The 23,369-nt window shown below is 41.7% G+C and overlaps 1 protein-coding gene across 7 annotated transcripts; it reads right to left on the bottom strand.

Annotated features, from left to right (window-relative positions):
• Window positions 1–12,934: 12,934 nt before the first annotated feature.
• ulk4 (unc-51 like kinase 4) lies at window positions 12,935–21,929 on the bottom strand. 7 transcript variants are annotated; one of them, XM_079504700.1, is made up of 12 exons: window positions 21,821–21,929; window positions 21,152–21,292; window positions 20,168–20,267; window positions 19,300–19,439; window positions 18,659–18,842; window positions 17,871–17,972; window positions 17,394–17,477; window positions 17,175–17,247; window positions 16,609–16,716; window positions 15,135–15,304; window positions 13,964–14,027; window positions 12,935–13,040 (listed from the first exon to the last, which is right to left on the bottom strand). In XM_079504700.1, the coding sequence occupies exons 2-12, from the start codon at window positions 21,287–21,289 to the stop codon at window positions 12,977–12,979; spliced, it is 1,227 nt and encodes a 408-aa protein (XP_079360826.1). In that variant the 5' UTR covers window positions 21,290–21,292; window positions 21,821–21,929; the 3' UTR covers window positions 12,935–12,976. The 7 variants fall into 7 exon arrangements, with proteins under 7 accessions (XP_079360826.1, XP_079360830.1, XP_079360831.1 ...); XM_079504704.1 differs by having other exon boundaries at window positions 12,935–13,037; XM_079504705.1 differs by having other exon boundaries at window positions 15,213–15,304.
• Between the last annotated feature and the right edge of the window lie 1,440 nt (window positions 21,930–23,369).

Below are 23,369 nucleotides of genomic sequence, written 5' to 3'. Positions count from 1 at the left end.
GCTCCAAAACAAAGAAAAACAAACAAAAAGTTATATTACTGGAATCAAAAATTAAAGCTATGGAAGGTTCTTACTTTAAGAAGCCTTGTCCTAAATTACATCAGGAAATATTATTATTACGTGCACAATATAATGAAATATCCGCTTCCAAAGCAGCAGCTAATTTGTTAAAGCTCAAACAAACTATCTTTGACCAGGGTGAGAAGTCTGGCAGGGTTCTAGCCTGGCGCATTAAACAAATGCAAACTGAAAGAGCAATCAACATGTTAAAAAATGATGTTGGGGAGACGATAGAAGACCCTATCCAAATTTGCGAGGCATTTAGAGATTATTATGGTAAATTATATAGCTCCGAGACAAATCAAGAAGATGTAGTTGAGAGCTCCTTTTTGGATGGAATTAATATTCCTAAAATTCGAGAGGAAGACAGTAAAAAGCTGGGGGCAGATGTGAGTATTGGTGAGATTTTGGAGGCAATGAGTAATATGAAGTCTGGAAAAGCTGCAGGGCCTGATGGTCTGCCGATAGACATTTATAAAAGATTTGCGGGCAGATTGGCGAAACCCCTCTTGGACATGTATACTGAATCTTTTGAAGAGGGAGTATTGCCTCCCACTTTGAGAGGAGCCCTCATTATACTTTTGCCAAAACCTGGTAAATCAAATGATAGATGCGAAAATATGCGTCCAATCAGCCTCTTAAATTCTGATCTTAAGATACTTTGCAAAATACTTGCAAAGAGACTAGAACTTATTCTACCTGAAATTATAGATGAGGACCAGAATGGGTTCATGGTGGCCCGCCAGGGTTTTCACAATGTAAGGAGAGTATTGGATTTATTGCATGTCCAGGAGGGGGCGCCGGATACAGCCTTTTTATCTCTCGATGGGGAAAAAGCTTTCGACCGCGTAGAGTGGCCGTTTCTATTCGAGCTTCTTGGTCGATTTGGCTTGGGGGAGAACTTTTGTAAATGGGTAAAACTGTTGTATAACGATCCATATGCAGAAATACTAACCAACAATAATATATCTAGACCGATTAGGATCCATAGAGGCTGTAGACAGGGATGCCCTTTATCACCACTCTTATTTTTGATCGCAATTGAACCATTTGCAATTGCTGTAAGGGAACATACACTAATTACAGGTATTAATATAGAAAATCTAGAGCACCGCATATCTTTATATGCTGATGATGTAATATTATTCCTGAAAAATTTGGAGATATCTGTCCCAGCTATTCTGGATCTAATAACATCGTATGGTCGCATATCTGGCTACAAGGTAAACAACTCTAAGTCATCCATTATGCTTCTGAACTCGGAAGAAAGATCAAACCCTCCCGGTCATGTTCGTCACTTCAGACCAGTAAATGCCTTTACTTATTTGGGAATCCAAATCGTGCCAAGGTTGGAAGAGGTTGTGAATGCCAATTATAACCCAATTTTAGCCACAATCGAAAATTCAATTAATAGATGGTCAAGTCTTTCAATATCTTTGATCGGCAGAATTAATATACTCAAAATGAATGTACTTCCCAAGCTATTGTATTTGTTTCAGAACGTACCCTTGTCACCTCCACCAAACTTCTTTTCTAGAACCAGGAAATTGTTTACCAACTTTATTTGGAACAATAGACGTCCTAGACTTAGATTGTCCTTACTTTATCTACCCTATGATAGGGGAGGATTACAGTGTCCTAACTTGCTGTGGTATTTTTGGGCAGCTCAATTGAGAACACTAATGTTCTACTTTACAACGGATGCGGCGCCGGCATGGAAAGATGTGGAATCAAGCTCCTTGAAGTTACCACTCCCCCTTTATATTTACTCAGATACTTATAAAAACCTAAAAAGAATTACAAGCAATCCTATAGTTAAAACAATGATTGAAGTCTGGCATGAGGTTAATATATTTTTGGGAGAACATCCACGTCTCTCTCGCTTCAGCCCAATATGGGGTAATAATCAATTTGTGCCAGGTAGAGCTGATGGGGGGTTTAAATTGTGGGCTGATAGGGGAATAGGTCAATTAAGGGATGTATTTGAGAGGGGTCGGGGGAGTATGCTCTCGTTTGAGGAACTGGTCATTAAATATGATATCCCTCGCAAACACTTCTTTAAATATCTGCAACTGAGGGACTTTATTAGAACTAATCTGGGGCAATCCATGCTGGCCCCATCCATGTCTGTGCTGGAGAAAGCTTTGGTTAATGACCCATTCGGAAGGGGGTTAATATCAGATTTCTACGCCCTATTGGTTGACTTTTCTCCGGAATCCTCGGAAGATAGGCTTAATGCCTGGAGAACAGATATTCAGGAGGATTTAACAGTGGAACAATGGAGTACGGCTTGTGCACAAGCTCAATCCCAGACTGGGAATACTCGTCTAAAACTTCTACAATACAATTGGCTTATGAGAGTGTACATTACACCAGTTAAACTTAATAAGTATAATTGTAATATTCCAGATGTATGCACCAGATGCGGTGAAGATAGAGGCACATTGTTCCACTGTCTATGGTCCTGTCCAAAATTGATTGAGTTTTGGGGGAAGGTCGGGCAGGAAATACAGAAGATTTTGTCAATAAATATTGTACCAGAACCAAAGTTCTTCCTGCTCGGTCTATATCCGGAGGGACACAAGATAAAGCGTAATGAACAAATGTTTATAGATATATGTCTTTTACAAGCTAAGAGAGTGATAGCATTGACCTGGAAGAGGCCGGACAAACCAAGTATTACACAGTGGTTCAGAGAATTGTCTTTATGTCTACCTTTGGAAAAGATTGCATACATTCTTAAGGACAAACAAGAAATGTTTCAGGAGGTGTGGGGCCGTTTTATGAGATACATAAAGAACAATAATTTGTCACATCTAATGGATGGAGCTGAAGAGGAGTAGTGCTGTTGTTGTTGTTGTTTTTTGTTTTGTTTTGTTGTTTTTGGTTATTGTTGTTTTGCTTTCTTTATATCAGTAATTGTCTTGTACTGTTCATTGTTGTTTTTTGTATATGTGTATTGTCATTTGTGTGTAAAAAGGAAAATAAATATATTGTTGAAAAAAAAAAAAAAAAAAAATGTACAATCAGGATGATGTCTTACAGGGCAACGTAGATATGGAACAAAGTGTATTGTCTTCATTCACCTGAAGCTCACAGGATGTCAAGTAAAAGTGACTAAGGTAGAATGAATTTAAATGCCAGACTGAACGTACCCTGTAGGTTTACATTTTAGAGATATTTAGCTAATGCTATTATCCCCCTGTCCGTTTAGATTAACTTATTTCAAATACAGTTATAATCACATGCCTGCCGTGGACTGAAGGGCTGCTGCTGCCTGGTTGAGGGGTTAGGGGGCGGGGGTCCATGGGGAGGAGGAAGGGGAGAGAGAGAGGGGGGAGAGGGGGGGGGTTATTTCCCAAGGGACACAATCGTGTTTTTTACTTTTTTGGTTGACATATTAAGTGGTGGTGGTGGTGGTGGTGGCGGTGTGTGTGTGTGTGTGTGTGTGTGTGTGTGTGTGTGTGTGTGTGTGTGTGTGTGTGTGTGTGTGTGTGTGTGTGTGTGTGTGTGTGTGTGTGTGTGTGTGTGTGTGTGTGTGTGTGTGTGTGTGTGTGTGTGTGTGTGTGTGTGTGTGTGTGCGTGCGTGCGTGCGTGCGTGCGTGCGTGCGTGCGTGCGTGCGTGCGTGCGTGCGTGCGTGCGTGCGTGCGTGCGTGCGTGCGTGCGTGCGTGCGTGCGTGCGTGCGTGCGTGCGTGCGTGCGTGCGTGCGTGCGTGCGTGCGTGCGTGCGTGCGTGCGTGCGTGCGTGCGTGCGTGCGGGCGGGCGGGCGTGCGGGCGGGCGTGCGTGCGTGCGTCTGTCAGCAATACTGTAAGGATATACATGTCTGTGCATGAGCGCCTGCCTGTCCATGTGTCTTTTTTGTATGCGTGTGTCATGTGGGTGTGTGGGTGTGCATACTGACCCACCCCCCACCTGTGTTCAGCCCCATGGGAGATATGAGAGAGAGAGAGAGAGAGAGAGAGAGAATCATCCATAAAAAAGAGACAGACAGACAGACAGACAGACAGACAGACAGACAGACAGACAGAGGGACCGATAGGCAGACAGAGTGGCTTAGCATTCATTGTTAACAATGCAGAGTCACTGAATTCCACTGGCCTCCCTACAGTGAACTAACATAGTAGCACACATGTACAGACACAATGGACCTCACAAGTTAGGGTTGTCAATCGTCCCTTGAAATAAGAAATTGTACCTTATTTGAAAACTAAAAGCTGTTAAGATCCACCAATAGATCCTAGCTCCTCCTCCTCTAGGATGGGTTCCTCTTCACCCTCGTCTGCAAACGAGGTCTGGTTGCCGTCATCTTGGCGTGCTCTGGATCTGGTTTCCATGGCGTTTCTGTCACCCTTGCTTGCCACTCATCCCACCACTGTCACCATATGTGAAGGAGTTTGTTGAGGGCTTGTGAATGAGGGCTATAGGTGAACAGAAATGACAAACCAAAGATTGCAATGATACTGATTTCTTCTTCTTAAATGCTTCCAAAAATAGTTTCACAAAAAAAGGTAATTCATGAAAAAGGAAAACAATAACATTTATACAGGCCTCTAATTCAAGCCTAAATCTAGACAGAGCTATACCTTTTACTGAGGGTGTGCTTAACTCAACACAACAGTCCAGCTAATTTGAGCTACTGACTGTTTTCTAAGGGCAGAGCCCTTCCTTCTACTACCTGAAGCCGGAATGAATGCCATTCATTTGTTGGGTCAAACCAACTGTTGTAGCGACTACTTCTTCCCATTGAATCATAGAAGTAGTGCTATGAGGCTGAGCTGTCGGCAGGCACTGTGTGACGCGTTTGAATCAAATCCAGAAACATCTTATTGTAGTTAAGGTGATTTATTAAGAAAGTAACAAGGTCCAAAATGTACTGACAATGTTGATAAATGAAAAGGTATGTAACGTAGATAACGATTAAACGGTCAACAGAAAATATTGAGCCTAGAGCTCACCCCCATTCTCTCACTGAATGCCACTGCCCAGACACACAGCTGACATAAGTAAAGTGATTAGCAGACACGCAGCAGGAGCTCATCAATCAGGTAAGGGAAGTGGAACATCAAAACCAAGCGTGGGGAAAAAATAAACAATAAATAGAAACAAACAACAAAATGTATATTTTGGCTCCTACACCAACTGTCTTGAGCACTGGTTGACTCCATAGATTCACCAACATCACTAGCGAAAATAAACAAATAAAACTACGTATTTCCCAAACCTTACAGACATCATCATAATCCACAAGGTAAGTATAAATCATGTTATTAATTTTATAATACAACTCTTCAATATAATACAACTCTACAATACAACTCTTTTTATTCATAATATAAATTACATGGAAGAATGCACACACCCCTAATAAGTGGTACGTCCCAATTAGATTTCTCCACCTATAAAACCGTAATGAATGCCATACCCACAATCGTGGAGACCAGGAAGAGTAGCTCATGGGGATCCAAATAAACAATAAACAATAAAATAAAAAGACCCCGGAGTGTGTGATTATTTTAGGACCAGAAACAGGAAGTAAAGTGTTGAGCTGCTTGAGCAGTGAGCTATTAAATCAATAAATCTATTTTCAAGCAAGCTATTGCATATCATTTGTAACCTCATGAATTGAGATATATAATGTAAAATGTAACATTGGGCAAGATGTTTACACAGACGCTTGGAATACAAACTAACCTGCATTGTTTCATTCGAAATGTTAGGTGCCGACCATGAGGTTAAAAAATATATAAGTGGGAAAGGCAGTCTCTGTCTTTCCCACAGTCCCTCTCCATCGCAACACAATCAGCTCCTTGGTTGTTCTCATCACACCAATGCCAGTGATCTAACCTCGTTCCTGTAGGCCATCTATTCCAGTATTCAGCTGCACATGGTCAGGTCCAGACCCAGATCACACACCTTTATACTATATATCTTATCTCAGGTACTACGTGCAAATATGTTTCTTTTCGAACCTTGTAAAAGAAAACCTTGTACTAGTTGTACAGTTTTGTAGCAAAGTCTTGTCAATATCTGATGTGAGAAAGCACATGAGGCCATACAGAAACCATTTACTTGTACAATGTGTGGTAAAAGCTTTGCTCAATAAATCGTTCTTTTTTTCCCCCTTGCCGCCTTACCCCCCACCTCTTCTTACCCACTTTTTTACTTGTAAAACTGTGATGTGACAATAAAGCTGATTCTGTTACCTGGGCTTGGTATCGAGGCTTGGCAGGAACTATGATGTTGAATGCTGAGCTGTCCACAAAACAGTTACTCCCCTCCAGAGGAGCCTTGGCAATTGCATTGTCAGTAGATCTATTTTGGCGATATGCTAATTGTAATGGGTCCAGTGAGGCAGGCAACCTGAAACAAATGAATTCCCTCCTCTACCTCAGAGCCTTTACTGACAACTGAACTGAGGTAAGTGAACCAACACAAGTAACACAGTACTGACACACATGAGACAACAGACCTGCACATACAGTGAACTAACATACTCCATGTGTGTCATCATACTACTGACACATGGAGACAACATACCTCACATACTGTGAACTAACTATGATTACAATTACAATTTAGGCATTTAGCTGACGCTCTTAAGACAGAGCGATTTACAGTAAGCAAGAACAACACAGAATCACTCTTCTGACAATCCCTCAATAACAAGGGTGATGTCCTTTCGCATGTTAGGTCTTGGTGGTTATTTGCAGTGGTGGATACTACTCAAGTACAATTTTGAGGTATTTGTTATATTTTGCTGGAGTATTTCCAATTTTCAGTACTTTTACTTCTACTCCACTCCACTATCAAATATTGTACCTTTTACTCCACTACAATTATTTGAAAACTTTTAGTAGTTACTTTGTATATTTTGTTTATTATTAAACAAGAATGACACATGTGTCATAAACTGCCATGTGCATGATCTTTCCCCCCTTTTATTATTATTGTCAGTTTCCCAGGGACTTTACTGTTCCTAATATATGTAAACAACATGACATCAGCTTGTGACTGCAACTTGTTCCTGTTCGCAGATGACTCGGCACTGCTAGTCTCGGACAGGAACAAACTGCAGGTTGAAAAGACCCTCAGCTCTGAACTCGGTAGAATCTGCACCTGGCTCGCTGATAACAAACTATCTTTACACCTGGGAAAAACTGAATCCATTCTCTTTGGATCTAATAGTAATCTCAGCAAGGCAAATTACTTCCTGGTTAGAGTGGGTGACAATGTTATCACACGTAAAGATGAAATTAACTACCGAGGTTCCATCCTGGAGGCTAATCTTTCCGGTGATAAAATGGCCACCAACGGCCCAGGCGGTCGCGTAACCGTCTGGGCACCCGACTGGTAATCCAGTCGCAGTGTGCCGCGGGTTCGACTCCCGAGCCCGACACGGCCTTTACTGCATGTCCTCCCCCATCTCTCTCCCGTTTCCTGTCAGCCTACTGTCTGTCCCTTCAAAAACCAATAAAAGGCGTAAGCCGCAAAAAAATATCTTTAAAAAAGAAAAAAATGGCCACCAACGTAATCAAAAAAGTCAACCAAAGAACAAGATTCCTTTACAGAATCTCCTCACTGGTCAACAAAAACACCTTGAAGAACTTAACAGGAGCCCTCGTACAAGGTTTCTTTGACTATGCATGCACCTCCTGGTACCACAGCACCTCAAAGGCCCTTAAAACTAGGCTCCAAAACAAACTGGTCAGGCTCCTACTTGGCCTCACCCCCCTCACCCCTGCCCACTTTGACAGGCTGGAATGGCTTAGGGTCAACGACAGAGTACAGCATCTTGCAATTGGTCTGGTCCACAAGATTCGATACACCACCAAGATACCCATGTACCTGTCTAGAACGAAGTCCACACCCACAACACCAGAGGGAGTGCAACGAACCATGTACAACCCAGATTCGGCACAAACAAGGGACTAAATTATTTTCGTTCCTATGTCACCAAAATGTGGAACGCCCTACCAACAGTCATTAAGACATGCAAATCCCTTGACTCCTTCAAAACCGCTCTCAAAGGGCACCTACGGACGGCTGCAATTCGAAACTGGCCCCCGTAAAAAACCTTTTTCCCCTCACTGTATATGTTTCTTTTCCCTTTTTACCTCCTTTATGATGAATTCCTGTTCTGTTCTTTGACTATATAGAAGTGTCTATTTGTACGCCTCTAAATGTTTTGATGAATTGAACAAGGTGGACCCTACATTAACCTTCTGCCCTATATTTCGGCCATTTGAAAATAGCTGATCTACAACCTCACAATTGCGACGCATTGTGAGCTTGTAGTAGATTGCAGAAGGTTTTTATACATTTTATAATTTGATAACTTGTGAGATGGGACCTTCTGCATAATGAGTCTACTTTTGGTACTTTAGGTACAGTTTGATACCAATACTTTTTTTGAATACGGGACTGCAACTTGTTACAGGGTCTATCTACATTACAGTGTAGATATTTTTACTTAAGTAAAACATTTTAGTAGTTATAATGGAAATTAATACAAAAGACCCGGCCAATCCCAGTACTTCACATATTCTCAAACGTTTCAGGTTATGGAAATGGAATGTTCAACGATGGACATCAACACACCACCAAGCCATGTCTTCCTCACTAGTGATGGTCTGACATGATGAGCAGAAGCAAGTACAAGGTTTCATGCATGTATGCATGAGTGTATGATGATGAAGATGCCTTTAAAAAGTAGCATGATGGGTATCTATGAAAACATTACAGATAAGAGAAGAGAGAGATGTGTGTGTGTGTGTGTGTGTGTGCGTGTGTGTGTGTGTGTGTGTGTGTGTGTGAGGGGGGGTGATTGAAGCCCAGCATGGTTTCCATGGTAACTAAACCCAGCCCTGGCACTCCAATCAGTAGGACTGCAGCAGGAGAACCCCTGCTGAGATCACACACACACACACACACACACACACACACACACACACACACACACACACACGCACGCACACATGCACAGGCGCGCACACACGCGCACACACACACACACACACACACGCACACACACACACCAGTCCATCCTAGTCTTCTGTTACAGATACTATGACATAAGAAGACATACACATACAGGGTGCACAAACACACACGCACAGAACTCCTGCTGAGCGGACACACAACAAAACTCAAAGTGCACACAGAGACCCCCTGGTGAGTATGGGTGGACGCACGCATGCACACACATGCACACACATGCACACACACACACACACACACACACACACACACACACAAAGCCTTTTCCTTTTTGCTTTAATTTGTCACAGTTAGCGGGCAGCAGGGATTGGGAAGCAGAGAAACAGCTTCCGCCATTTTTGTTAAACAACGACCACAACACCCTGCTACACCACTGTCGGCCATTTTATAAACCCACTGACAGAGAGAGACACACACGCACACACGCGCACGCGCACACACACACACACACACACACACACACACAGAAAGGCAAAGAGGTATATAGCCTGAGCTATACTTCATGCAGTTGCGAACCATGGCGCGTGCTGAAAATGGCAGGTGACATGTTGTGAGCTTGTAGATCTCTTATTTTTATTGCGGCAAACTATATCAGGGAGAGAAAGGGAGATGGAGAGTCTGAAAGATGAAGAGAGTAGAAATGAGGACGCAGATGTGGAGAGAACAAGCTTGGGAAGTAGTTTGTTGAAAACATGAACTAGCCATGACATGAATGAGAGAGGACAGAAACAGAAGTGTGGTGATAATAAGATAGAGAGAGATTGAGATCTGTTATGTGATCAAAGGATTGAAGCTATAGGCTCCTTGACAGAACTCCTTTTAAACCAACGGCATTGCATTAAGAAAGATCCTCATCACTCTTTTCTTCACTCTGTTGATACAGTAGATAGAAGATATTGACTCCACTACATTTATATGAAGGGAAAAATCACATGATTAGGTCAGCTCCATATATGGAGATCTATGGGTGGCAGCGGGGGCAGTGTCTTGTGTGTACAGGGTTTGATGGGGGCCCAGGTAGGGCCGGGCCTTAATTTTCGGGCCTGTTAAGAACTCTAGTTTTCACCGGCTGCCGGGCGTGGCTGCTTGTTTTTCAGTCTGTTATCTCAGTCACTGCTATAACTACAGCAGGCATATCTCATTGTCTTTCAGTCTGTTATCTCAGTCACTGCTAGAACTACAGCAGGCATATCTCTTCAAAAATCAAAAATAATTAGCCTTTGTTTGGACGCAAGTCTTTTTATTGTGCAAGTTAGTTTTATCTCCCAGGCTTGATCGACTTATTAGGGGTCACTATCAGTCGCAGTAATACGATTAATGTTTAAAAAAAAACAATAACCACTTTAAAAAGTTAAACAAAACTAAAAACAAATGTTAGTTAAATACGAAAATTCAACTGAGACCTAGAAACCTGTCATTCATTCATCACCTATCAACTCAATCACCCCATTAGTCCTGCTCCAATCTGATCAGTTGTGCCGATTGGCAGATACCCTTTAAAAGGACTCCTTTCTTGTCTCACTGAGTCACGTATGCTCTCTGTTCAGGTCACCTTCCCGACACCACAAAATCAGCTGGCACCATCAAGTTGGCCCTATCTACGAGGATGGGCTCCGGAATCCTGCCTTCCATCAGGATTCTCCTCCTGTGGTGGGGCCCACGCCAAAGTGTTATATCATATCAAACATATTTGTACGCATCTATTAAACATAATTGTATACATACTACTTCATTCATGTCTTTAACATCTGTATTTATCAATTAATGAATCATTGCCTTCATCTTATTGAAGGTCTTAGGTTGAACTAGCTCTAACCACTTCTTAAGCCCTATAGTATACATAGTGATATTATTAGCAGTTCTACGAGCTCACAACGTTGCATCCGCTATTTTCACCTTTATCGATATGTCTTGAACATTTATGGAAAAACTAGTTTGTAATTTGTATTTTTGAATACTTCACCCATTTCCAACCTACCGGTATCTTCATATAATTGGTTGCTCACTAATGCTCATTATAAGAGGCACCATTTCTGTCTAATCGCCACCAGTGACATCATCATTAGGCAGGTTTGGTCATTTCAAACAACTTTCTTTTTATTAATTCAAGAATAAACAATTTCAGCATGCTATCTGTCCAGGAAGAGACATGCTGTAGTTTATATTAGCTTGGAATCCCCCGTCAATGTGATGTTGTCTTATTAGGAACAATCCCTTGAGATGAGCCTACAAATCACTGCACAACCTGGCTCCCCCTGCCTCTCCGCTCTCCTAAAGCCACACGCACCATCCCACTCCCTCAGGTCCACCTGGCTCCCCCCTACCTCTCCGCTCTCCTCGAGCCACACGCACCATCCCGCTCCCTCAGGTCCACCTGGCTCCCCACTACCTCTCTGCTCTCCTCCAGCCACACGCACCATCCCGCTCCCTCAGGTCCAGCGACGCCGGCCTCCTTGTGATCCCCAAGAAGATCAGGCTCAAAACCTGGGGCGACAGGGCCTTCTCTGTGGCCGCCCCTACCCTCTGGAATGCTCTCCCCAAACACATCCGAGATGCCCCTTCACCCCCCACCTTCAAAACCGCACTGAAAACCCACCTGTTCAGAACTGCATTCCCTAGCTGATGTATTTTTAACTTGTTACATGTACTGTTTTTATTGGTTTTTATTCTTATTTTACTTGTTTTCTAATAAAGTTGTCCTTTTCTTATGTTCCTCTCCTGGCCCCCACACATGTAAAGCGTCTTTGAGTATTAAGAAAAGCGCTATATAAGTCCCAGATATTATTATTATTATTATTAACCATCTCGTTTTCAAGGGAGTCCACAAGACCCCCTTGTTCACTGGCAGGCACGTTTCAGAACTGTCCATGTCCCACCAATGAGACAGAGTGAGTACATAAATGGTGCCAATATGCCAATTACAATGAGCATTAGTGAGGACCAATTATATGAAAATGGGTGAGAAAAAGTGGTCCTTAAAGCAAGTAGGCCTACTCCAGTACATTAACTCAAGTAGAAATTTGAGCAGCTTTCACTTGAGTAATACTTGACCAGGAGTAGCAGTATCTACTGTCAGTCCACCAGTGTTTCTCACCCTACTCTTCTGTTATCATTCTCTATTGTCAATCTGTTCTTCAGGCCACTCTGTTGTCATTCTGCTGTTCCATTCACCAGCAGAGCTGTGTTGCATGTCATGCTGGTCCCCCTCTCTACCCTCAACGTCCTGTCTAAAAATACATTTAAAAACATGTACACGCACGCACGCACGCACGCACGCACGCACACACACACACACACACACACACACACACACTAATGGAAGAATAAAACGGCATTAACAAAACATTTTAACATTGCACTCATTTTCTAAATGACACATACACAGACCTGACCCCAAATGATCAGGTATGTGTACAGTGTGTGTGTGTGTTCGTGTGTGTGTATTATTACACATTTCCCTGTGTGTGGTGATGAAAATCATACTTTGTGGTCAAATCTCGTTGATTCGCCATATTCTTCCTGTCCTGCAATGCCCCCTACTGGTATAAAGTTGTACAGAGAAAATCCTCCGGTGCCTTTTAATTAAACTCTTGGCAGTAAAGATATGATATGTCCTCTTCGAGTCAAGTGATATGTTTAGGGCAGCAGAGAACAGCAGATAAATAAATAAATTACAAGACAGATATAACTAACAAAATGAATACATTATTACTCAATGACAGCAGCTAGACTGTCAGGTAATTTAAAACTGAATGTAAACTGTATTGTCCAAGTTTGGGTATTTTTCTTTGCCTTTATTATTGTACATTTTATCATTCTGAGGTGCAAAATCAAACCAGAAAACAGTCTAATTAAATATATATTTAATATATAGGCACAAATATATATAAAGAGCAGCTTCATATCAACCTTATTATTAAAAGTTATTGGAATCCTTGTCTGGTCCGTTGCTCTTCCTCCCAGAAGATGTATGAGACCTGCTGGACATAAAACACAGCCACAACTCAGATGTAGGCTACAGAAAAGCGGCACGTTTTATTTTTAGTGCATTGATTTTGATAAATGAATTGTAGAGTTAAGAATACACATTCATTTGTCAGTTGTGTCAGACTTCTATTCCTTAGGGCAGTGTTTCTAAACCAGGGGTGAGGCCTTCTCTGTTTGGAGTTAGTCTAAAACCTTTCAATATGTGTCACAAAGTGTGTGTGTGTGTGTGTGTGTGTGTGTGTGTGTGTGTGTGTGTGTGTGTGTGTGTGTGTGTGTGTGTGTGTGTGTGCACGTGGAGGGGGGGGGGGGGGGGGGGGGAACCTATTAGGGGATAGAATAGCAGAACTGAGAGTGAGACAGTGTAGGAGAGACAGAGAGAAATCTGAGAGGGAGAGAGTCAGACACATATTAGACCAGTCAATCTAAGATTTGACCCAAAAGAAATTGCAATAGTAATCGTTCAAGGTTTTTTATGATTCTTAGGGTCATCCAAATAACATATTAAACATTGATTATTTTGGATCATGGTAAATTCAGGGGTTGAACGTTGGGGTACCATTGAAAACCTATATGGTAAAAAAAATCTAATTTGAATTATGCTTTAAGTATGATTTAAGTATCATGTGACATGTCAAACTAGGGGTTATTCATGGTTCTGATTCTGAATCAATTGCAAGCATTAGTTTTGCACGAAAAATACTCCTTGGGCTAAAAACGGCCGTAGCCGTCTTCACAAATGTGATGAGGTCATCACATTTGGGCACATTTGGGCAAGGACACGCCCCTTTTTAGCTTAGATTGACTGGCCTATATGAGGTGTCCCCCGTTACGTCTCCCTCTCAGGAATGTCTGTCTTTAGCAGAATAACATGCATCTTGTCTCCAGTTGGGACAAGAAGCGTAAGATGTTTTTGTACCTCAGAAAGAAAGCTTCAGTGTTGTCTTTATCCACATGCTTCGGTTTCAGCTCTGACACGCTATCTGGAGGACACAAAATCACACATTCACGAATTAGCGGCTTTGGATGTTATCAGATGGTTTAATCTCCGTCATCAGCCCTTATCAACAGCATGCAATGCAGCCAGTATGGACATTTCCACATATTGACGTTGTTGTCAGCCATTGTCCGACGTGGCATTGGTCGCGTTGTCCGACCATTACTAACCCTACTAACCCCCTTACTAACCCGATTTTAAGCCTGATTTTAGCCCGATTTGCGGTGCTTACAGGCCTTAACCTAACCCTGACCTCAGTCTTAACCAGCCACGCAAACCCCCTAACCTCATATCAGTCTTAACCGGCCATGTCAGTTTCACAATGTTTTCGCTTCGGCGGCAGTAATTTCACGTCCGCATTTCCTAGTCGCCTACTCCCAGTAGGCACTAGGCAGTATGTGGAAATGTCTGTCTTTGCCTCCATTGCATGGTCCTGATAAGAACATACTGGTGATTAGCGATTAGTAAGGGAGGGTGAGTAAGTGTGGGTTTTCATTCCAGTCACACACCATCTGATTTCATCTACTTCGATGACTATACCACAGTATGATGCGGGATATAGATGTGATGTGAGACCAGTGTTTATTTCGTCGACTAATGACAAAAAATGTTCGTTGACTACCTTTTTTCACTGACAAAAACTAAATGGAAACCAAATTAAAACTAAGCCATAATGACTAAAACTAAGACTAAATATATTGACAATTTCGTCAACAAATAAAAACTAGACTAAAATGTTAGGAAGGGACTAGTGGAAGAGTGGAAGAGATCCAGTATAAGTCATGTTACACTTGGTTGAATGCTGAAAATAGCAGATCTACAAGCTCTGAGCTTGTAGATCTGCTATTTTCAGCAAGTGTAATATCAGTCGTTACGAAGGCATCAAGGCCCGCCAAAATACATGCTAGTCGACTAAATCAACTGTAGATTTAGTCGACTAAAATCTTAGACTAGACTAACACTAAAACATTCCGGGTGACTAAAATGTGACAAAAACTAAATGAAAACTATTCAAGGGACTATGACTAAAACAAAAATCAAAATTTGCTGTCAAAATCAACACTGTGTGAGACAAACATGTAACAGACATTACCGAGTGTAAACGACTTGTGATACAGCGTGTGACAGTTCTGCCCCGCCCCGGGTGGCCTTGTCCTGTCTCCTCTCTCACCTCTCACTGAGGGGTGTGTGCATGTGGACGTTCTGTCAGTCTGTCTCTCTGGAGGGGCAGCGACAATGGCCTCGTGCTGCCTGTGGGGATAGCTGATGATGAACAAAGCACACAGTTACCACGCCACAGAAATAGGACACATGGATTTGTGAGACACGATTCAGTTCAAATCGCCAGGTCCGCTGGACAATTCGGAGACTCTTCACTCCATCCACAACTAGCGTCCGTATGCCCACGAGCAAGGCACTTAACCCCAGTCGCAAGAACTGCACGAAAATAAAGATTGGACATCACTGGGCAGCCATTTTGGCCTCAAACCCCTGGTCCACAAGTTTCTAGGTAACTAGTAATTTACATCCGGCTGACAGTTTCATGGTATTCATTAATATCATCTATTAATGGACGCCAGTATATCTGGGCAGCTTATGAAAGTGCTAGTTTGCAACCTTGGTGTCATTAGCCCTGTATGTCCATGTAGTGTAGTGTCAGTAGGGCGCTCACTGGTGGTGCAATACTAAGCAACAGTAGCATCATGCTACTGTTGCTACTATTACATGCTGCATGTAATATATTTAGACCTTTTCGTCAAGTGTGTGTGTGTGTGTGTGTGTGTGTGTGTGTGTGTGTGTGTGTGTGTGTGTGTGTGTGTGCGACGTGCGTGCGTGCGTGCGTGCGTGCGTGCGTGTGTGCGTGCGTGTACGTGCGTGCACTGTCACATTCTCCTAATGTGACCTCCTGTGTGTGTTGGAGTTGGCAGTGCCTGGCCTGGCCTGATGCCATCATTTAAAAGTCCAGTCTTGTTGTTGTAGCTGAGGACCAACAATAGCAGGAAAAGAGGCCTAATTCATAAACACTACCATTTTATCGCCCAGTGTGAGATTTCAGACAAGGACATTAAATGTCCTTGTCTTAGTACTTAGTACTTTGTTTTAGTACTTTGGGCAGTGACGACCAAAATGCAGTGGTTAACGCAGGACCTGCATCAAAGTATATGGCCATAATACAGGACTCTCCATAGTCCATAGTATACAGTATATAGTACGACAGGACATACTGTACACTGCCAAGCCATCTCTGTAAACAAACCAAGCTGAGAAGTAAAGTTCCTTAGCGGACAGGCCTGCTTAATGTCTAATGTAGCATCTGGAAGATTTCTGGAATGAACTGAGCACCACTGTTCCCATAACAGTTACATTTTAGGAGTGCACTGTTTAGTCACAGTTCTTCTGTGTTGTGTCGGGAGTCTCGGGACTGTGAAACATTCATGTATACTGTATGGTCTCTGTGGGGGACTTTTTTGCCATTCTTTTGGATATCAGTTCTATAAATTCCTGCAGTAAACTTGAGTAAACGTGAGTTCCAGAAGAACACAACACAAAGGAATTTGCCGACCCACCCTGGGTTGATGGAGTCGTCAGAAACGTCACTTCCTTCCCCATCCTCATCCTCTTCCTCCAGTATTTGTGACCAGAAGGGCTGGGTCAGTAACTCTGGCCATCCCATCCTTAAAGCACAAAAACAAGAGCCATTAAAAAGCCATCAGACTGTGAATTCCAAGCTAATTAAGGATGTAAGCCAGCAGTCTGGTACATTAGTTAATGGTTAACACAGAGTTGTGGTTAGTAAGCACAGTCATGTTGTTACTGCTTAGTTAACCCAGAAGAGGGGTTAGTTAAACCAGAGGTGTGGTTAGTAAACCCGGTCATGTGAAAAACTAGTGGTTGGAGTCATTAAGCGACATGGCACTAAATGTAGACACAACAGTGAATTCTACAATCCTAAGAAACCACCCACCAAAACTGTGACATTCACCACAGCAGTGGTTCTCAAAGTGGGGTCCAGGGACCTTCTGGATTCCTTGAGTTGGTTTCAGATGGACCCTTACCGGTCTGTAACTCTGAGAACCAAATGGACTCTTACAGGTCCATTTGTAGTGGTAGTAATAGTAATATTTAAACTGACCTCTTATCCTTGTCCTTGATGAGCAAGCCTTTTAGAAGTCTCTGAAACTCTTCACTGGGTGGACTGGATGATCCTTCAACAGATAGACAGTTTCATATTTAATATATACATTTTTATTCAACAGGATACTAAGTTACAGTTAACAACTATGGGGTTTCATAGGAACTTTCTTTGACCTATGGCACCTGTGCGTGCGTGCGTGCGTTCGTGCGTGCTTACCTGTCTGTCTAGCGGGTGGTGGTTCCTTGTGTAAAATCATGTCGGTCAGTTCAGTGTAGCTGTCTGAATAGAAAGGAGGTTTACCTGAAAGAGAATAATAATTTCTTTAGTCCAGTATTGTGTAGGTTATTCTATTCTGTAGTTATGATGTGTTGTTTATTCAGTTTATATGTGTCACGTTTAACACAAAGACACTAATGCATATTATCGTTGTTGTTGTTGGGCAGAAACGTTGTATGTCCAAAACCGTTACATATCAGTAAATGGAAAAAATAATGTGTGTTCCAAACAGTTCAAAGAATATCAATGCATCGCATCACAATGCGTTAATATTTAATAACATAAAAAAGTTGAAAAATGGAGATACAAGGTATTGGGTATGTTGTATGTAAAGTATGTGTGTATGTTATACATACATGTACTAGTGTACATGTAGTAAAGTACATGGTATGTGTGTATGTTACTGTATACGTGTACCAGTGTACATGTAGTGAAGTACACAGCCCAGAGCCCACAGATCTGAGCTACAGCTGGTCTCTGCTCCTTCCAACACCTCTGGAGCCGTATAGAGTGGACAGCCTGATAACACACACACACGCACACACGCACACACACACACACACACACACACACACACACACACACACACACACACACACACACACACACACACACACACACACACACACACACACAGGATAAACAAGTTAATTTAAAAGTGATGACACAAAATTGGAACTGGAAACTACTAAACAAATTAAAATGGGTGCTCTTTCCTGGCTGAAATTGGCAACACACCTGAAAATATATATAAAAATATATATATATATCTATTTACTAAAGATCTGAAGAGTTGGGGAGACCCTTGATTAATACACATTGGGCAGTATTATGCGTGTCTTAAGTACCAGGTCTTATTACTTAACTTAAGACCTGGAGGCGTGGTCAATGCTGTTTGGCCACTCAGAATAGCCAAATGGCATTGATCACGCCTCCAGGTCTTAAGTTAAGTAATAAGACCTGGTACTTAAGACACGCATAATACTGCCCATTGAATATGTTTTCATAAGTATATATATATATATATATATATATATATATACACACACACACACACACACACACACACACACACACACACACACACACACACACACACACACACACACACACACACACACACACACACACACAGTATACTGTATGTCACTTATCAAAATGATAAGGGGAAGAGAAAAGAGGAATTTAGAGGAAGTCTCTCTGACCTTGAATTCTTTTCCTCCTGTCGTTCATGTCTGGGTTCTTCTTTTCATCTGCTCCTCCTCTTCCTCCTCCCCCCGTCTGCTCAGAGGTGTTCAGTAAGCTAAAGAACTCCTCCAGAGTCTCTCCCTCTGCCTTGGACTGGCAGAAGTTACTGAACTTCAACACACCGGGTCCATCCAGTAATATCTACAGGAACCAGAAAAAAAAAAGGTTTCCATATTATGCTTATTACATGTTTAGCCAGGAATTTAATCAGGAATAGCAGACTGTCTAGATGGTGAATAGTCAGTCATTAGATGGTAATATAGTGTATTGATAAAGTGCCCTTTTCCCCAAATGATTTTTAAAAGTATGCTTTTCACAGCGGAGACAGCCAGTACAAGCCACAAACCTGCCCATCATGAAAAACTAGGGGTCAGAGTCTTGCTCAAGGATACTTCAACATAAGTCAAGAGTATCATCATCATTACCATATCCCTACAGTAGTGCTTGTTTGCCTTTTCCATGTTGTACTGTCTAGCTTAAGTCTGTATATGAGAGTTTTCTTTGATGATCTGTTAATGAAACATGATGACAAGATACTCCAACAAACATACTCCTTTGTTTCTACACTCAACACAAGCACACAAATCTATGTTCCAACCTTTGCCGGAGTGAGTTCGGAGAAGATGATTCCTGATTGGTGGATGTGCCTCAGTCCTCTGACTAAGTCCCGCCCAAGCTCCTTCACCACTTCCTCAGACAGGTAACCATCCTGGCCAATTACACCCTCCAGAGAACCACCTGAAGACGGGTATGAGGAAAGGAGAGGGAGGGAATAAGAAAGGAGGTGAATGAAATGGTAGAAGGTGCACAATATAAATTAAACACCTTTGGGGGTACAAACTCTATACACAAACATAATCTTTCTTATTCTTAATCTATAGCATGCTGAAAATAGCAGCTGCACGGGACAACATTTCACGACAAAGTATAAAATAGGCTTAAGGCAAGTCAGGTTCTAAAGACTAGACACTGAGGACAATCTCCAAGTTTTCATTGGAATTAAAGACAGGGGTGGAAACAATTAGAATTACAAAAAAATTGCAATGCAGAACCAATCCAAAGTCTTTGGGGCAGTCCTTCATAGTGGGGCTGTGACATAATGGTTTCCAAAGCTGTGGCGTTTGTTGTTAACAGACGTTCTTGCCACTGTTCTAGCAACTACCTTGGAATTTTAGTCCCCAAACATATCAGTACTTGACAGAGATCTCTGATCGCCTAGCAAGATAAAAAAAATTGTCAACATCATTCAACTTCACCAGGTGTCATTGAGAGTCATCTTTACATCAAGGAAGCAAGCACGACTCCAAATAGTCTCAATCTCTGAGCATTCTTACCGGGTGCACGGTCAGGAAAGTAACTTTACAATAAATCTCTAAAAGAGAATACCAGCACTCCCGGGAATTGTAATTTAATTAAGGCACTTTTATTTCAATACGTAATTCCATGAGTCATTGAGGGTCACTCACCAGTGCAGAGTTCTGTCACCAGCCACAGATGGTTACTGGTTTCATACCATTCATAGAACGACACAACGTTCCCATGACTCAAATCATGGCTCAAACGAACCTGGTAGGAGACAAAACAATGTATCTCTGAAAGTTGATGGCATAGACTGGTTAAACAACACTGGTTAAACAACACTGTTCTGATTGATACCCACTACTAGAGGAGTGATAAGTCAACCTAATTTGCATGTGCTTCTATACTGAGACAGGGGAGACAGTGGAGGAGAGACAGACGGTAGGAAAGCTGAGAGGGAGACCAGTGTAGAAGAGACAAACATTAAGAAAGCTGAGAGGGAGACCAGTGTAGAAGAGACAAACATTAAGAAAGCTGAGAAGGAGACATTGAAGGGGGGGCAAACATTAAAGGACGACTTCACCCATTTTCCAGCTGTCTTCATATCGTTGGTCCAACTCCTCACTAATGTGCATTATAATATGGTACCATTTTTGTCTACCCCATCTGTGTCTCAGACAGAGGAGGGCTGTGGACAGTTCAGAAACCCGCCTAGCAGTGACATCATCGAATGGGAATCCAAGCTAATAGAAACTGCAGGCATTCTATTACTGGAAATTTAGCATAATGGAAACACTTGTTCTCGCGTTAATTACAACAAAAAAAGAAAGGGAAAAAGCCTAATGATGATGTCACTGGTAGGCGGGTTTCTGAGGTGTCCACAGCCCTCCTATGAGACACAGACCGAGTACAAAAAATGGTACCATATTATCATGAGCATTAGTGACTACTACCAATTATATGAAGATAGGTTGAAAATGGGCGAAGTCGTCCTTAAAAGACAGTGTAGGATGGACAGACAAGTAGGACAGCTGAGAGGGAGACAGTGTTCGAGAGACAGACAGTTGGACAGCTGAGAGGGAGATAGTGTGGGAGAGACATGACAGGAGAGAGGGCTCTGGTGGGATCTGACCAAAGACCAGCAGACTTACATGGTTGGTTATTTCAGGTCTCTTGCTCTTGTCAGCACAGACAATGGCAACGTAGTTGAGACTGCCTTTCCTTCTGCCTTTATAGACCACTGACCTGCTGCCTGATCCCAGCTCCTCATACAGAATGAAGTTCTCCATCTACTGCCATAAAGGACATGGGTTGACATTTGAAATGCATCACTGTACTTTGCCATACAGACATGTCAAGAGAAGAGAGAAATTGCTACAACATTTGAGTACCAAGCCAAACCTGGAGACCCAGTGAAACAGAATAGATATCAATACATTATATTACTACTGCTACTAATACCACTATGTAATAGTAGATGAAATAATAATAATAATCCCCCCTACCATTATTATCCTTATGCAATGCATGTCCATTTATTGTCCATGCATCCTAAATGTCTGTTAAATTGACAACATGAATATTGTAAAACATGTGGTCATTTTGGTGAATGTTTATCCCCGACTCAGAAAATATAGGCTACCCTACTAGTACTGCTGCCACGGATGTGTTTAATTATACTCTTTAGAAACAATGAACAACTTTCTCTCTTACCCAGAAAACAGTACAGTAAGCGCATCCCTTAGTTTTCTTTGTTGGTGTTTTCAAGCCTATTATAATACAACTTCATAACAACACAATATCACTCAATAAAAACTTACAATAAATATTTTACTTTCAGTTTTCCAACATCGTTGCTTTGATACTTTGATGTAGTTCTAGTGAATTTCATCAACAGCTCGCAGTGAGTTGCCGGAAGTGTTTTGGAACACTTCATTTGATCTACGGAGGGGGGCGTCAAAGAAGTTCCCCATAAACCGTTTAAGGAAAACGTACTAAAAAGCAAATGCTTTATTACATTTATATTGTTTAATTTACAAAAAAAGAAAAAGAAAGAAACGATATATAATGCATATAAATCAAAACAGACCGGAAATTATGTGTTTTATGTCATTGCTTTTAAAAGCCAGTAGGCCTATACCCCTATACCTATTACCTACAAATGTGTTATTCCTGCGTTGCCTAGATACAAGAATGCACCAACCCGACGGATAGATGCTACGCCAAATACGTTCATAGTTAATTAATAATATCTTGCATAAACATTTTATTTTGATTTGATTGGGCGTACCTGAACTAATAAAAAACAGTTCCTCAGACAGTCACAAGACTGACAAGAGACAGTCACATTCATTTGTGCAAAAAACAACACATAAATCATCATGTTTGAGATTTGAGAGTGTTCGAAACCTTTTATTTTTAAATGTATTAACCGGATATCGTTTTCGAAACGTGGTTTGCTTTGCTCTGTGGTGAAGTGCTTCTAAAGCAGGGTTGCCATGTCCGCTTATTAAAAGCGACTTTGGGCTATATTTTCTGTAAAGTTGTGTGTACTGTATACACACAACAGTACACACAATTGGTGGGTTGCGCTTTTGGGTCTTGTTTCTAAAGTGTAGTAGGCTACTGTAGTTATTTGCTTATTTACGCTCGTTTCCTAATGTTTAAACCAGTGGTTCTCAAATGTTCATGTATTTGGATTTGTCCACACTGACCCACATCTGACAACAGTTTCTGAGCCAGGGATCCCCATACTATGATACTATAGATGATTTAATGAATATTAAATTGCTAATTTGTGGAGAGGCCTTTTTGGGGCTTCTTTTCATTAGTCTCTCAAGACAATTGTTTTTCCTTTGCTTTGCCCACTACCCAGATTGTGTTTTCATAGACCTGGTCGCTTATTTCTGTCACAAAATCTGGCAACACTATCTCTAAACTTGTCTGCACCCTCTACTGCACTCACTTTCACTTGCACGTTGTTATATTGAATTCTTTTTTGGCGTGAAAGAGAAATATTTTAATATATAACGGGTGGAACCAACGGAAATTAAATTATAAAACTAGGATCTGAATTGTGTGTGTAGATTTTTATTTTATTTTCTAGTTTAGTTTAGTTTAGTTTAGTTTTATACGAGGGATGAGTCGGTGAATGAATGATCGCCTCCTGCGTCGCAAGCATTTACAAAGGGACTTTCTTCATGTAGCCTATGTAGGCTATAAAATTCACCAGCTCCCGACAGGTAAGCAGTGCACCCCTAATGTTGACAGTCTTCAATCATTATATTGTAGCCTACAGTCATTCTTTGTTGTTTGTTGATGATTGTTGATGACTCTCATCACTCGAGTTCACGTAATGATGGACCGTAT

Source organism: Electrona antarctica, assembly GCF_951216825.1.
Source record: "Electrona antarctica genome assembly, chromosome: 6".
Classification (NCBI taxonomy): domain Eukaryota; kingdom Metazoa; phylum Chordata; class Actinopteri; order Myctophiformes; family Myctophidae; genus Electrona; species Electrona antarctica.
The sequence above is the reverse complement of the archived record's forward strand: the minus strand, read 5'-3'. Positions and strand labels throughout refer to the sequence as shown.